At 31.7% G+C, this 18,060-nt stretch overlaps 1 protein-coding gene across 1 annotated transcript; it reads left to right on the top strand.

The window, feature by feature from the left end:
* The first annotated feature begins 6,649 nt into the window (after positions 1–6,649).
* LOC111028296 (thrombospondin type-1 domain-containing protein 7A-like) lies at positions 6,650–17,903 on the top strand. The gene is made up of 22 exons (XM_022306885.1): positions 6,650–6,784; positions 7,062–7,244; positions 7,347–7,480; positions 8,014–8,211; positions 8,533–8,907; positions 8,970–9,094; positions 10,733–10,906; positions 11,051–11,157; positions 11,227–11,450; positions 11,530–11,903; positions 11,986–12,107; positions 12,654–12,851; positions 12,944–13,337; positions 13,411–13,549; positions 13,625–13,800; positions 13,995–14,139; positions 14,463–14,710; positions 15,118–15,239; positions 16,089–16,231; positions 16,780–17,173; positions 17,292–17,514; positions 17,658–17,903. Exons 2-22 carry the CDS (start codon positions 7,130–7,132, stop codon positions 17,710–17,712), a joined length of 4,185 nt encoding a protein of 1,394 aa, XP_022162577.1. The 5' UTR covers positions 6,650–6,784; positions 7,062–7,129; the 3' UTR covers positions 17,713–17,903.
* Positions 17,904–18,060: the final 157 nt, after the last annotated feature.

Below are 18,060 nucleotides of genomic sequence, written 5' to 3' on the forward strand. Positions count from 1 at the left end.
AAAATAAAGAGTTAACAACCAATAAAAAAAGGGTTATTCTATTTATAAATTACGTATACTCGTTACTCGTACCTATACGGCTATACATACATACATATAATATATGGCAGCGAATACTCAAAAAGTCAAAAAGATAACTTAGTGTCTAAAAAAACCAAAAATTCATCATTCAATGAGATCAATGTCATTATTTAAGACTATGAAAAGAGCAATCAAATTACAGAGACTTATTAAGTATATTCTAGAAAAAAAACTTGAAATAACTTTAACTACCCAACTTTAAATTATTGGAAAATAATGTATATGATAATAATATTTTTCTAATGGAGTTGGAAACCCAACTATCTATATTCTTTAAACATTGCATGTATACATAATATACTTTCATTTCGTAGTATAAAATAATATTTATATAAAACTATATGAAAGTACAGGATTTATAATACCTAATATTGTTCGGTATTAACGTTGGTTAAAATTAATTTACTATGGTTTAATAATACGTTACTATTAAATACGTGGTCTATTACTAATTTTTAGTTGTTTGAGATTCTTAATACTATTGAAATTCTGAGTCTTAACATTGTTTTTTTTTTTTTTTAACTAATTAAATTGTCCTGTCACACAAAATAGTCTTAGAAATCGTTAAGTCCTGCAGAAAAGTACAATTCACCTTTTTTACAAATTCTCAGTGATCCACCAAGATTATGTGATTTTATTTTTTTACACAGTTAAATTTTTTTTTTATAAAACATTGTTGGCATCACACCATTTTATATTAAAAACTATTCCTTACAATTTTACATTAATCGAACCTAATGAAATAGTACTGATTTCACAATAGTTTGAAATCATTAAAAGAACAATTCAATAGGTATCAAATACCAGGTATTAATACCTATTCAATTAATTTTATAAAAAACATTTCATAATAATCATTTATATTTTGTAATATTTCATTAAACTGTTTTTCCCAGATTTTTTTGTCACTGCATTCTAAACATTTCAACAAATTTTTGACATTCGTAAAGACGTGGCCAACTTTTGTTCTTTAAACATGCCCGAGGTATTGAAGGAGGAAAACGGAAGGGGGGAGGGGGTATAATAGTATGAGAATTCTTTGGGCAATGCGTTTTGCCTGTATATTTTCCAAGAATTTTCCAGTTGACGTTTAATTAATACTGATAAAATTTATGGACCAAAGAAAGAGAGGGCAAAAAGAGAGGAACATGATAGTGTGTGTGTGTGTGTGTGTGTGTGTGTACACTATAATATTTATATATATATATAGATACTTATCAGCAACAAAACAAGAGAAACAGCTTGTTGACTAGAATACGAAATTGTGCGCATCCAACGCCACATTTTCAACAGCTTACAGATATATATAAATAAAAATACACTATATACCTACATTTTCATCATTCTATTATTATATTAATTTATAACATATATAACAGCAAAATATGTATTGATCATCTTTTTTTAAGCTCGTTTAAAGGTTTACGTAAATATTAAATATTTTGTATTCTTACAGTTAGGGCTTTAGTTTGCCAAAAAAAGTTGTAAGTCTTAATATTTTAAGGCCACTTTAAATAAAGCGTGTAATTTTTTATTACTTTATTTAAAAACTTAAAGAATAAAAATTATTAACTTTTACAAAACACAAACATTTAGAAACAAAATCATATAATAATAATTTATTAAACATATAGTATTATAATTTATAAGTAATACTAATTAATTTTTCAGTTGTTATCTATTTTCGAAAAAGAAACTTTCGTTGAAAAATGCCAAATAATCTCCAAGTAAATATAAAATTAAATTAATTTTGTTAAATAAGTAATTAAAAACTTTTTTTAACATGTGAAATATAACTTTACAATTAGAAGCAATACGATTATCATTCAGAATGACTGACTTGTAAAAATTCATAAAAAGTAGGAATGTACTTGCTTCATAGAAAAAAACCTCTTAAACGATTAATTAATGTGTAAATTAAAATATATTTTTGAACAATTTACGAGATATTTTATTTTAAATATTTAATCACTAATAATGAAAAATTGACAGTCAAAAGCTATTTAATTTTTTCCGAAATGATGTAAAAAAATTGTATAGCCTACCTTATTGACCTAACTTGTTGACCTAACTTGTACATCCAAAAGTTATAATTAATAAATTAATATTTATTTATACATTATATTTGAATTAAATTCATAACTACAATTTCGTATTGTAGCATAAAAAAAAACCAAATATTATAATCATAATACAGTAACCCGTCATTAGAGCACCATCTAGTTGTTGTGCTTGACAACTTGGAAACGAACTAAAATAAATAGCGTAGGTACCTACGTCGTAAGTAAGGTTTGTGGACTAAGTACAGACATTATGTTTTTACGTACTTTTAATTTATTCAGTATAGTACGATTATTAAAATATAAACAGGAATTTTTTTGGGTGTTTATCCCCAACTATTATAATTACAATAATATAATATTATAAAGTAAATAATTTTTTTTTTATAATGTTGATCGGTAGGGGGAAATTTAAAAATGTACATTATGGAAGTGTTTTTCAAACTAACTTTTTGAGATCACGGAACACCAAAAAATAATATTTTTTATGCTGAACCCTAATGAAATTTTTTTTCAAAAACGAGAGTGGACTAAACGTTAAAACAAACTGAAACATAATAATATACAATACAGCTAAACATAATTAAATTATTTTTTAAGGTATCATATAGCATTCAAGAATTAACATTATATAATATCTTTGATTTTAATAACGGAAAATATATAACATTATAAGTTCACGAATCTTATAAGATGGATACGCATACGCTTGAAATAGTGACTGCATGTATTATCAATGTCTGAAGTAAGATTTCTTAATGAATATCTTAGTTTCGGCTTCAAATTCAACTTATTCAGAGATATTTAGTCTTGGTTGCAGTGACTGTTGAAAATCCCCTTTCAGACAAGTATCTGCGTTGAAGAAAAACAAAATAGGACTCTTGATGCTTTTCACTTAGGAACATTTCGTATTCGTGATGGCCTTTTGTCCAAAACTTATCTAGCGATGAATATTGTTTTTCAAGTTTTTCCATGCAACGTCTGAGGAAATATCTCAGAACATAATATTATCCTCTTTATTCGTAGATAGAGTATTTTTTGAGCCATTGAAATTAAATGGATCCAAATTCCACAAATAACCTTCTCTAGGTCTTGGTTTGCAGGAAAATATTTTTCAAATTGAGGTGAAAACATTTTCAAGTGATTAACAAGAATCAGATGAGCACCTTGAGCTGAGTTAAATAATAATAATCTTCATTCTTCTTATTTTCCCCACTCATAAGCTCCGTTAAGGTGCTGAACATATCGAATCCGCAGTTAAATTGGTTTTATTTTCCCCTTTTATTTTACTTCTGCGAAACGTGGTTTTTTGAATATGTTCAGTTGTACTATAGGTAGTAGTTATTAGGTGTAACTAGAGAGCTCGAATATAAATCTATATATTATATAAAAGAAAGTCGTGTTAGTTACACCATTTATAACTCAAGACCGGCTGAACCGATTTGGCTGAAAATTGGAGGGGAAGTAGCTTAAAAGTTAAAATTAGGAGACGGACATAGTATACTTTTTATCCAAATCGGTTCAGCCGTTCTTGAGTTATAAATAGTGCAACTAACACGACTTTCTTATATATATATATATATATATGTGTAATATATATGTAGACAGATTGTATGGCACGGTGACCAGCGGGTTTCCAGCTACCTGCAACTTGACCTTGTCAGTCAAATTATGTGTTTGATCGGAGCGGAGATATTAATTGTTCCGAGAAGTAAAATTCAACGATCTATTCTTAATTTTTTAGTGGAAATAAATATTTTTTTTATTTTTTGTTGCCATTGGTTATTGGGCGGATCGGGTATATAAGCATGCATCAAATCAAATTTATGCAAATTATCTACCAAGGTGGCTGAGTTGCACTTATAGCCGCTCATCGGTGTGTCCGCAGTAAAAATAAAAAAAAACATATTATGGAAGTATGCATCTAGCGGCGGGGTTGCGATGCACCTCAGGTGGGTTGCCTACCTGATAATATACTGCTCATATTATCACAAGCGAGTTTCATATAGAGTTGGCATTTTTAACGATAAACGAAATGCGCGGGATTAGCCAGTATATATATATATATATTTATATCATAATCGTGAACAAGGCTCTCCAGCTGTAACTTGTTACACTACAAATCATAATACAACACCATCATATAATATCCTAATTATTTTATTTTATTTTACTTCTTAACTAAAAGATAATATGTTGTTCTTATATAATTTTATTCAACGACGAGGGCATCTGATACCTTTCCATTGCCAAAAATGAATTAATATTCCTGTTAGCAATAAACAATACCAAGCATATAATTTTTAGTTAAATATGTTAATGTTAAAATGATAAATGTATAACAATTTTTTTTTATTTATAATAAAATTATAATAATTCAATAATTTTTAGTAATATTGATAGCATACCTTTTTAATTGCTTATTTTAGTTTGTAAAAATTGACTTTTAGTGGTGATTTTATATTTTTAACATAATAGCTTCTTTAAAATGTTTAAGCTTTTACATTATATATTTATATTATAATTGACCAGGGACCTTAAAGAATGGAAAAATGTAGTAACCATAGGTGAAACAATTCTAAGTACACCGCAGAACGCAAGCCAAAATATTTAATAAATGGTACCCATAATATTTTAAGTATAACATGTAACTTGTAACTATATTTGTATACGTTTTACTGTTCTATTATGCTCATATGAAACTTCATTCAATTCTAAGAAGTTTAATGCATTTTTTGGTAGTAACTAAAGCACATATTTGAAATTTGAAGTACTGTTGATATAAGTACACAAGTATTGAATATACGCAGGAATCGTCGAATGGCTTATAATTTATTTATGACCTCGACAAAGTAGAGCTGCGCATATTGAAGTAATTCTCTATTACGTAGAAATAAAACCCACTTGTTGTGTTTTTTTAATAGTTTTTGTTCAACAAAACTTTGATGCAAAACTAGCTATATAGGTATAAGTATGTACCTACATTTAACTTTTCAACTTTATAAAAATAATAAAATATGTTTAGTATTAATATTATAAGTAGGTAGAAAATACTATTAAATAAAGCTGTTAACAAAAGTGAAATCCCACTTGTATATAAAAAATATTGATTACATTTTCTAAATAAACTAAAATAATAATTTATGTTTTAAAATTTGCTGTTTCGAATTAAACTGTATGAATTAAAATAACGTGTGCAAAACGATTTAAGACTAAAAATATTTTTATATAACTCATATTTTAGCGTATAGACCGTAGTCGTGTAAAAGTGGCTTACATAATTTTAGGTGTTCGTATTATGGAATAATATTGTAATTCGGGGCATCGTGTAGCGTCGTGATTGGCCATTCGTCAGCAATGTGTACTGTGGTCTAGTATCTTACGGAGTCATTGGGTCCTGGATGGGTGACCAGCCGGGTTCCTTGCGACGAATCGTTGGCCTACATAAAAACACGCTTTCCAACCGTACCAACCGTGGTCACATACAAGTCCAATGGCCCTTCGTTTAGTCAAAGGGTAAAAAAAAAAAATTTTACAAGTATCGTAATTTTAATTTATTATTAAAACATAATATTATGATGAAATTATTTCAATTCGATGCATTCTTAACGAACTGTACATGTTATTGTTGTTTATCGTTGCCAAATGTCATTGATAAATAATTAGGTACTGTCAAATATGAAAATATATATTGTATAATATGTAAATATGTAATAGATATAAGTGGTAGGGTTATACCTATAATAGTTTTCAAGTCTATTGCGTCCATTCGTGAAAGTGTAATTATTATGCATTATTATTGTTATTAACGACTCGATTATTGAAAATTTAAATATTATACCCGTCAGATAATATTATACATGTACTCGTATGATCTATACCGGGCTATACTATAGTATTGTTATAACTATCGATGTAAGTATAATATATATATATATATATATATATGTGTAATTAAATAAAAAAAACTTAAGGCCGCACTGATATAATTAATATAATTTTTCCCTCACCCCCCCCCCAACAAACAGTCATTTTCGGCGCACGTCGCACAAGCTTCGTCGTACATCCGTGCGAACAAAATCGTGTCGTTAAAAACAAAACATCATACAATATACTAAAGTGTATTATTATGATATGACGCATTATACGCGCTGAGCTTGTAATGGCTGGTATTATTGCCTTGTTTTAATTAGGTACCTGAGAACAAAGGTTCAAAAATGGAATGGCTTGCTGCGTATATATAATGTATATACCTACCTACCTACTACACATACCTATGCCGGGGGTGAGGAGTGTCTGACATTCACTGTGTGGTGGAGGCGTGCGTTCGAATGCGGGTACAGGGGGGTTGTAGTTTTTGTAGGGGGAGGGTCGTAGTGCAGAAGGAGTGCTATATATGTGTACATACCGTGTTACACGCGAGCACAAAGGAGCGAACGCAGTCGCAAAAGTCGACGCAAAAGCGTTTCCCCGGCAACGGAAATCGTTCGCTCTCCCCGTGAATCGATTTGTCCGCGGCCCGTTTTAGGTGTTTTCCAGACGTCTCTCCGTCGTCGTCGTCGCCGTGCCGTAAACTAACGGCGTATAAAACAATAGCTGTTGACGTTTTCGACTGAAAAAATGCCTTTCCGTCGGTCGAACAGGTACGTTTTTTTTAATTACGCCGTTGACGATCTGCGAACCCCTCAAATTGTGCATCATAATACACTCAAAACCGTCGGAGACGATAATATCATATCAAAGTCCGAGCGAGGGCGCGCGCGCGCCAGTTTATTATAATAGCCTGCAGGGGTGTTGCGGCCCGGGATCCTGTGACCGACATGTTTTCCTGCGCGATAGTCCATTGCGTTTTCGCCGTCATCGTTCGTCGTGTGATTTTGTACTAAAAAAACGGTGTTTTCCTTTTGCATTCGTTTTCAGATGAACGCAAACGCCGTCCTTTGAGCTCAACCACTGTCCGAGGAGCCGACGCCGTCCAAGATAGCACGATGTTTTCCCCTAGCGCCGGATTGCTGATCACCTTGGTCTTGCAAATCGGTTTGTATCGATGCGGCCTGCCGCCACCGTCGAACGAAATCACTCAAAACTTTCTGTGGAATACTGGTAAATACCTACACTAACCGATTTTCTAAAATTCTATCCCCGCACGCTGTCCCATCATATATAGTACACAGTTGCTTTACCATGTATTATCAACCCACACAGATGCGGTAGAATGGAGAATTGGCGAATGGGAACCGTGCACTAGGTCGGAAGACACCGGGCTGAATGACAACCAGGGTATACGCCGTAGGAAGATCACGTGTGTCATGGTTATACACGATGGAATAAAACTCGAGGTGAATTATTATTGAAATCATACTAGATAAAAATGTTTAAACTGATTTCATACTTTTCTACATATAGAAAATGATATTTTGTTTGAAATGTGGTTTACTTGAATATTACGATTTCCGCGGAATTAAAAAAAGTATAGATCCGTTGACTCCTGGTTCTTATACAGATTATAAATATACTTTTAAATAATAATAAAAAAAAAAGTGATAGCTTTTTTATATGTTGCGCGTTGGTAATTATATAAAAAAAGTTACAATAATAATGGTTGATATATATATTTTTTTATATTTATATTATATTTTATACATTTGATTATTATATGAAAATATAAAATACATTGTATGTATACAAACAGATCATACCCAATAATCAAAGAACTGAATATAAAAAACCTGTGTAAAATAAGATATTAGGCATCAACGGAGGAGAGGAAAACTTTGACTTGAGCAAGAGTGGTTTATTTACATAATTTTTATAATTATTTACATTTAAAGTGTAAAATACATTTTTTCGAATACGTTTTTATTATAAACAGGAACCTGTCAAAACTGAAGACTCCAGTTGCCAAAATCTATCCCCCGGAACACCTCCCGTGGAAGTATGTTCGCTTGAACAAAACCAAGACTGTGTAGTCACTGAGTACTCAAATTGGACTATCTGCTGTGGAGGATCACAACGTAGGACGAGAAGTATAGTAATTGAGCAGAAAAACGATGGAGCTAAATGCCCGCCGGTACAGTTCATTTTTAATTACCTATATAAATAGAGGATGTTTATTGAATCTTATCATAACAATAAAAAATTTTAAATATACCTACAGAACTCACATAATTCTATTTTTGTTTGGTAATGTTATACGTATATTAATAATAAATTATAATGAGACCGATTCAATTTTAATTTAACAGTTCTGATATAATAATTTTGTATGAGACTCCAAAATGGGTATAAAATTATTATTATTATCTTTCATGATTATGCGTTCTAAAATGTCTTCAAAGTTATAATCACATTTTTCGAGCATATTCATAAGTTTTTATTTGTTTTGATCTAGCTGACAGAGTCACGGGTCTGTGTACCGGACGATCCATCGTGTTCGAACTACTATCCGTTTGGATTATACCAACTGAAAGTCAATCAATGGCAACAGTGCGTTCCATTTTCCGAACATACCATGGGTGATAATGATGGCATTCTAAATTCTGGTTCACATTCAGATACTTTTTATAAACACTGGCCTCAAGTGGGCACACAAAAACGGTCAATGAGCTGTTTTGACGAGTCAGGAGTACTTGTTTCTCTCAGCTTTTGTGAAGACAAACAGTTGCCTACCAATACCAGGGCGTGTATCATTGCCCAAGATTGCGTTGTAAGCGATTGGACCGATTGGGAGATTACGCAAGGTGGATGCATTAGTGCTGGTGGAAAAGTATGTTAAAATTAATTTAAATTTAAATTTCGTTGTTGCAAACTTGTTGATTCGCTTTACAGATCCGAGCCGAAGAAGCAATTAGGAAGCGTCAAATTCTCCGCTTACACGAAGGGCAGGGTTCGCCATGTCCTCATCTCGTAGAAACAAGAACTACAAAAGAAAATTTGCCATTGTGTGCTGACAAGTATGATTATACATAAAATTTACTAATCTCTTATAACTATTAAGCATTATATAATATTTTATTATAATAAATACTTTGTATCAATAAAGTCAAGATAAAAATGTGTTGAGATAGATGCAAGTACAAAAACGGAAGGGGGGGGGGGGAAGTAAAAGTAATTTTTTATGGTTTACCACACAATTAACATTTATTGGTAGTAATTTTTATTTTAAGGTAAAGGAAAAGACTTAACCCGTTTCCAAATAAAAATTGTTCTCCTACCATAAATTTATTTATTATATATGATGTATATATTATATATATTATATAAACTGAAAACAATGTAATAAAATAAATAACTTACAATAGCCTGTGATTCAAATTAACCTTATAAATGAACAACATTTATTGATGCAAGTTTATCGTTAAGTAGCACGCTTTGCTTATTTATTAAAAGTAAATCAATGTAGAATAAGTTCAGTTTAATTAAAATATGACATATATACAGACATTATAGGATTTTAATAGCACATACGTATGAAATAAATAATAATTTATACTAATACATTTTTATAGTTATTAATTATATTTTTTAAATATTGTGATTTTGAATAACTGTAAATGTAAAATGATCACTAAATATAATTAATAATATAGACACGAGTAAAATTGCTATTTACCTGTATGCCTTATTATGTGATGTAAACTGAAAGGAAAAGCGTATCTCCTTATCTCATCCGCGCCAAAGAGTGTATCGGGAAAGATATAAATTTTTAATTTATTTATTTAGGAGTAATGGAGTTATTTACATAATGTATATTCCACTAATATTACACTGCACAATCGATTATTAAAGATAGTATTATAAATGTTTTGATAGGTGAGAATGAAAATTTAAACAAAAATAAATTTAAAATGTTGTTTAGTAGACTAATTTATTACCTACTCAATACATAATATTAAATAACTTTAAAATTTAGTGTTAAGTCTAAAAATCCTGAAGTAAATAATAAGGTACCAATAAATTAATAAATTGAAAACATAATATTTGTAATTTTTATGCAATTGGTTACATTCATATATTTTTTATATATGTGTAGAACGTAGATAGTAGATACATTATATTTTTTGTAAAAAATGTATTTCTTCAGTAAAATAATTGTGTGTTTGATCATGTCTCCATCAATTCCCAATAAATCATGCACCTAAGTGCTTGGGTATATTTAATTTTTGTCTTTTTTGGGTTTACTTTTACTTCTTATTTAGTTATTGAGTGATTGTAGTGATATAAGTGGTATAAAGGGGGGATTGGGAGGTCGACCCCCAGCCCCGAAATTAAATAATATACACACAACTGAGTGTAAGGAGTTATTCTTTGTTCAAATATTACGTATACATTCATTTACAACAATATAATTACATCATACACTTACATCTGTGTAAAAAACAAATATATATATGTGATTATGTTTATTTTATTAGTTAATTCCTAACTATGTTGATAATACATAATATACATTTTTTTATTGACCTTGAAATACAACTCGGAAGCATGGGCCATTAGTTAAGAGTCTTAATTACTAATATAAATTATTAAGTTATATATTTTTTTTTCGTTAATTTGTGGTATAATTATTATTTCATTTACATTTATTTCAGATATAAATGGCTAATATCAAGTTGGAGCAAATGTTCACAACCAATTTCTAATTCATCAGTTCAATGTGGTGGTGGACTTCAATATAGAAACATCACTTGTATTGAATTTATGACTGGTAAAATTATGGATTCGTCAGTTTGTCGTATTCTGGATACACCACCAACAATCCAGAGGTTAATAATATTAAATACCTATACGTATAAATAAACAAATATTTTTGTATTCATAAGTCATAATAGCGATCATCAAATTACACACTTAATAAGAATCACAAAATTGATAAATTAAAATTAAAAACTATATATTTGTAATTACAGATGCGAAATACCGTGTCCAAGGGATTGTCAAGTTGGACCGTGGAGTAAATGGGGCCCCTGTAAACCATCAAAATGTCCCTCAGACCTTGAAAATGATTCACAAGAAGGTAAAATATATTTAATTTTTTTTGTTATTTGTAAATACAAAATGTTTAATAATGAAAGACTTTTATTAGAATTTGAAGAAATCGGATTCAGAAAAAGAACCAGAATAGCAATTGTACCACCTAGTGAGTATGGTGTACAATGTCCCAGTCTAAATGAAGTACAACCTTGTCAAAATCCACAATGTTATGTTTGGGATTACGATCAATGGGGAAGTTGCACGCTTGATGAACCTGCTGAGAAATGCGGACCCGGACAAAGGAATAGACAGGTTTATTGCACTACACACGAAAAGGTAAATATCCGAACACTTAAATCGTACTTATTTGTATTATGATTTCGCAATGTTCTAAATATATTCCTATATTTTTTAGGAAGTGGTACATAACTCTTTGTGTTCTAAACTCAAACCGTCAGAATCCGAACCATGTTCTGTACCATGCCCAGAAGATTGTGTTGTATCTGGATGGTCAGACTGGAGTGAATGTTCCATGGGTTGTTCCATTGAATCCGATATAGGCGTTAGATATAGAAATCGTACTGTAATTGGACCTCCGGGAAAAACAGGACACCCATGTCCATCAAAAGACGATATGGTTCAGTTCGAAAATTGTAATACGCATGGATGCTATGGATTAAGCTGGTTAGTCTTACCATGGACAGACTGTAACGGAACATGTGGCCATGGAACACAAACAAGAGATGTTTGGTGCATGAAAGGAAATGATAAAAAAGTCAAAGACGAAAAGTAAAAATATACCCATATTATATTTTTTGTAAAATATTCATAATCGCTGAAACACAACTAACATTAATATTATAATTTATAGTTGCAAGGAATTACCAAAACCAGTCACTTCAAGAGATTGTTCCAATGACTGTGAAAGTAAAATATGTGTTCTTTCGGACTGGAGTGATTGGTCAGAATGTCCTCAAGACTCGTGTATAGATGGTAATAATAAACTGTATAGTGTTAATCAAGATAAATTAAATTAAATGTCAAGGAACAGCTAAATCAGACACGGACCCAGAGCAAAAAAGATCTGGGGGGGAGGTCCACAATTTTTTGTTAATGTAAAATTACAATATTCGAATCACTGTCCACCATGAACTAAGATGGTACTATTTTAGTTTGTGCACCCCAGAATGATAAGTATAATAATATATTATCAGACATACATGTAATTTGAAATATAGTAATATCAGGATCTGTAGAATTATTAAAACAATTTGGGGAATAATGTGTCTGGGGGCTGGGCCCCTGGGCCCTCCTTGGATCCGTCCCTGAACTATAAATCATTATACGTATTTATTATACTATCATAGAGTAAATTATATTATATATAAATACGTATTTTACCTAATCAAAATTGTATAATTGTATAATGACAATGAAACACATAATATAATCAACTTTATTATTTTGTGTGGAAATAATATGAAAGCAGGACATATTTTAAGGCCCATGTAAAACTCAAAATACTTAAATATTTTATAGAACAAACGGATTTAACCAAATTCAAACGGCAGCGGAGCCGAGTTATTCTTGGTGGGGAATCTTGTGGTCCAATATTCGAAGAGGAATCATGTCAAATTCCAAATAAAATATGTCCTAAATTTAATTTGGTTTTCGGCGCTTGGTCTCACTGCGAACTAGCAGAAGGTGTCACTTGCGGCCATGGTCTGAGAACAAGAGGTACCTACAATACTAAATGTTCATCTTTGATGCTGATAGTAAAGGTATTTTGATTATTAATTTGTGTGCAAATATTGTTTTTTTTTTTATAGATTTCCGGTGTAAAGATAACGATTCGCTTGTTCACGTCGAGCTGAAAAACTGTTTACAAACCATAAACGTTACACCAAGTAGTGTCGAACGATGTCACGTTGATTGCCAAACTCCATGCCAGATGACGGAATGGTCCCATTGGTCATCATGCCCACAGCCTTGTTCTGGCTTACGTACCAGAACCCGAGAGCTAATTGGAGATTCTATATCGCATCCGGCTTGCAAAGGAATACGTCTCGTTGAAACAACGAAATGCCCGTGCTCTGAATACTTCCCACAGCCTACTTCCGATTGGTCGTTTTGCTTAACAAATGAAACTGACGGGTGTGGAGCAGGCACGCGATATAGGTCGTTGGGATGTTACAACGTGGAGAATCATCTGGTTGATCCTGCGTAAGGGAGACGATTAGGTTTTCGTATATGTGTAATATAATTATTGTATTACATAAAATTTCATTTTGTATAGGTTGTGTGGTGGTAGTACAGGAATCGAAGAAGAACCATGTCTAGTACCGTGTTCGATTGATTGCCAAATGTCTGATTGGAACGAATGGGGTGTATGTAATAAGTTATGTGGACCAGGGACACATCACCGTTATAGAACCGTAAATTATTTTAATTATTTGTAATGTATTTTATTCTTTTCAATAATAAAAAAACAATAATGTATTATTAAATAGATCGAACGAAACGCAGCAAATGGCGGGAGACCATGTGGTGAAACGGTACAGACCAAAGTCTGTAACACACCATGCAACAGTTTCCAATGGACTACCGAACCATGGAGCCAGTGTAAATTACCTGATAAAGATAAACAAAAAGGCTGCGGTGAAGGAGAAATGTTTAGATTAGTGAGGTAATCAAATAATGGATTTAAAATACTAAATCTTTTTTTAAGGTCATATTTTATTAACTGTATATTTTTTTATAATTATATTTATGTTATAATCAAGCCGTGCAATTTAACAATTTGACATCATGTGATTAAAGTTGAATTCATAATTATTAACCATTAAACTAATATTTATTTTTATTTAATTATTGTAACAGATGCATTCACATAAATACTGGAATAGAGTTGTCAGAAGAATACTGCGATTGGACCACACGACCAGATGGAGTAAACTTGTGTACAATCGCATGCCCCGGTGATTGTGTATTAAGTAGCTGGTCGGATTGGTCACTTTGTCCAAAAGTAAATAATGTATTTTAACAAACTATTTATTATATAACTGTTGAGCTATATGAGTTGTTACTGAAAGCTATATTTAAAAAGAAACCTATTTATTATTGATTCCTAATAATATTATAGTTAAAAGTCCAATCAAAGTTTGTTGAAGACACATTTAAGAAAATATAATATGTTGTCAAACTTAAACATTTTTTTTTCATTTTAAATTGAAAATAATAGAAATTTGTATTTTAATTAATAATTGAAAAAATATTATATATCGACTTTAATTAGTACACTCGTTTATATATTGCTTTATCTGATGAAAAAAATAATTATTTTTAAAGGATTGCCTACCGACACAAGAACAACAACGGACCAGGTTGTTGCTAAGAAGCCAGAGCCCTACCGGAGCAAATTGTCCAATAGCCATACAAACACAACCGTGTCATTTGAACTTTACATGCTTTAAATACTCATGGAAAACAATAACAAATGTATCATGTCTGCCCTTGGGCGGCAGTCCTTGTGGCGAAGGCATGACCGTCGGAGCGGTGTATTGCGAGAGGAGCGATGGTAGAACTGTTTCAGACCGGTAATGACTTCGCTTTATATTACTTAAAACAATGCTCGGAAGTTGTAGGTTTATAAGCATGTTTTTCCAATTAAGATACAAAAAACCTAACTCTTTGTTCCAAGGGAATTTTTTTCGTTTAGATGATGAGTAAAGGAATACCTTCGCACTAATACTTTATCAATCTAGGCTGTTCTATAATATATATCTAATATGTAATTTTTTAACATTTTATTTTGTACGTTTTCAAATTTTGAACACTTATTTTGGTACTTTCAAGTGAAGATTAAAGCACAAAAAAGTAACATTTTTAATGCTATATACTAGTATAATACTTATATAACATTCGAGCTCAGCTTTCCCATAACCACTGATATTATAATATTATCTACCTATTAATATGTTGACGTTTATTCACGCCCTAATAGGTTTTGTGCCGATCAACCAAAACCAAGTCCGTTGGACAAATGGTGCTATATCGATTGCCCAGTCGACTGCGCTCTTGAAGGCTGGTCACCATGGAATTCGAGTTGCTCTTGCAACGACACAGGTGATTGTTACAGCACTAATATAAATATAATATAATCTAATTTCTGCATTTAATCTTTAGTGATGCGTGTAGGGTGTACCATTAGACCACATAATACGATCTCAATGATATAATTTGTTGTTCAAATGAAAATTATAATTATTGATAGATTAACTTTCATTTATTAGATACCAAGTGTTATAGGTAGTCTATTATTGAGAATTAAATAGTATTATTGTTATTTTTATTTACTCTGTTGAATTATAATATTGATTATTAAATCATTAACAAATTAAATTTAGTTTTAGGTTTCTAAACATAAGTTTATAAGATACCTTATATCCCCATTTTGTCCGTTTGGCCGTTAGTTACTAGTACATAGTTACGACTGTTTATATTAAGATTTTATAGCCGCTGTTCTATTGAAAGTGAATTCGTACCAGTCAATATAAAAGAATATCAAAATACGAATATTTAATAAAGATTCGTAGAAGCCAATATAAAAATAGATACCAAATAATTATTTTTTAATTGTGCATAGAATTATAATTTTTCGCGTTGGATTAAACAAGTTTAAAAACCGAGAATGATGAGCTCGTTCACAGAGTGAACTTTCGTAGCTTGTTTAATGTTCGTGTTGGACAAATCAAAAAATTGTATACGATGTTTTGACATTTTTATGGTTGAAAGATAACAATCAACGAATAGAGACTATATACCTATATAAGATGCACATTATAATTTACTGAATATTAAAATTAGCTTGGGCTAAATATAATTATCTGACGCGCGTCACTCGAGGTTAATCGACATAATCCCAAACGAAAAGTTTATAACAATAATAGTTATTGTGACTTTTTGGTTTTAAAGGAGTGTCGCGCAGAGCTTATACGGCTATGAACCCGAGTGCAACAGGTAGACAATGCCCCATGACCGTTGAACAATGGAAACCTTGTCCAGCCGTACCGTGTTATACTTGGTCGCTCGGCCCGTGGTCAGCATGTCAACTCCATGTGAGTATTTAGAAATATAGTCGAACCACGTCCAATCATATCATTTAGAAACACTTAAAATTATTTTAAACCGTGATCTTGAAGCCCCCTAAAATAAACGATAATTATTTATATGGTTTTATGAGAAATAAACATTTTGTAATAAAGTTGATTAACGTATATTTTTCTTAAAAATCATTTAAATATTCAAAAACCACCGAATAATGTGTAAAATTAAATCTCACACCTGACTTGTCGTGTACAGTATATACTATTATATATTATACTAAATAGCAACAAAAGTTGTATTATAATATGTACAGGTAATAGAAAATATTATAATGTCGGCAACGAAGTCATCGACGAGCGTAGTGATCGACTTTAGTTGTGAGGTGCAAAACAATTTGGCAGTTCCCCGCCCCTAGAAATGTTACCAAATTTCAGATTATTCTAGCCATGTAATATTATAGAATATAATATCATCGCATCGTCTCGGTTGTTCGCCGAATACACACAGCCGTGTTTGAAGTAATATTTTCCGGTGAATAATACCAATTTCCGCGATACAGGGCGCCGCTTGTGGACATGGTGTGACCTCCAGGAACGTGACGTGCGTGAGGACCAATGACGGAGAAACGGTAGAGTCTACTTTTTGCGGCTCTTTGGGACAGCAAAAACCGTTGTCCTGGCAGAATTGTTACGTGTCCTGCGGTCCTGGCTGTACCCTGTCCGAGTGGAGCCAGTGGTCGCACTGCCACGGGGATTGCGAGAGAGAGACTATTGGCTACGAGACGAGATCCCGAACTGTAATATCGCAATCGCCGGCTGGCACTACCGCTTGTACCGATCCTTTGTGGGAGACCCGTGATTGCCGAATACCGCCTTGCATGACCTACGATTGGGCACTGACCCCGAACGCCGACGTCATATGTCGCAGATCTGACGGACTCGTGGTATTGGAATGTGAGTAATAAATACTGAAATTAAATCAATTCAATTCAATTCAATTCATCGAATTATTGCCTACGATTATTAGTAATATCTGTATCGACGGGTTAATCTGATGTATTGAACCTTTCAGCTTCTTGTAACCAATCGGAAAAACCAAAATCCATGTGCAGTACTCTGCAAGGCAGCTATATATGCACCAAGGACATCTGTATGCCAGACGATAAATTGCAATGCGACCAGATGACCACTTGGGAGCAGCTTAAACACGATCCACGCGTCGTCGAATACATATTCTGCTTTGGATTTGTTGTAAAGATGGTTATCATAATTGGTGTGATCCTCTATTTCTTGCGGTGCGTACAAATATTGTCCTTAATTTCTTATACGGTCTAAATGATATTGTTTACCATACCAATTGTTTTTTATCGTTTCAATTAATTTCAGTTACTTTGTCCTGATATATACAATAACAACATTTTCTTTATTATTATTTTAGTCGTTCGAAGAAACAAAACGAGTGCAAATACCACAAACAACCGGATTTAGCGTAAACTAAAAGCAACATGGCAAAATCGAACATATTTACATAATATATAAACTATAACATAATACCACATTTTTCAAATTATAAAATTTACTTACAATTAAGATATCCCCTATCATTAGTTAGGTGTCGTATATTATCTAAAACTAACATAATTTAATGATTGAATGATAATAATAAATTATTTGCTAAACTTTAGATGTTATGGGTCAATGAATTTTGTTTTTATTTGTTTTTATTTTAGAATATTAATCATATATATTACACGTATTAAGTATTATGAGGAACTTGAATGTTTTGTAGTTTCTTAGAATTTTTCTCGAAAATGCAAATCAAATTTACTTACCTTATCTTT

Source organism: Myzus persicae, unplaced genomic scaffold (assembly GCF_001856785.1).
Source record: "Myzus persicae strain clone G006 unplaced genomic scaffold, MPER_G0061.0, whole genome shotgun sequence".
In the NCBI taxonomy this organism is placed as follows: Eukaryota; Metazoa; Arthropoda; class Insecta; order Hemiptera; family Aphididae; genus Myzus; species Myzus persicae.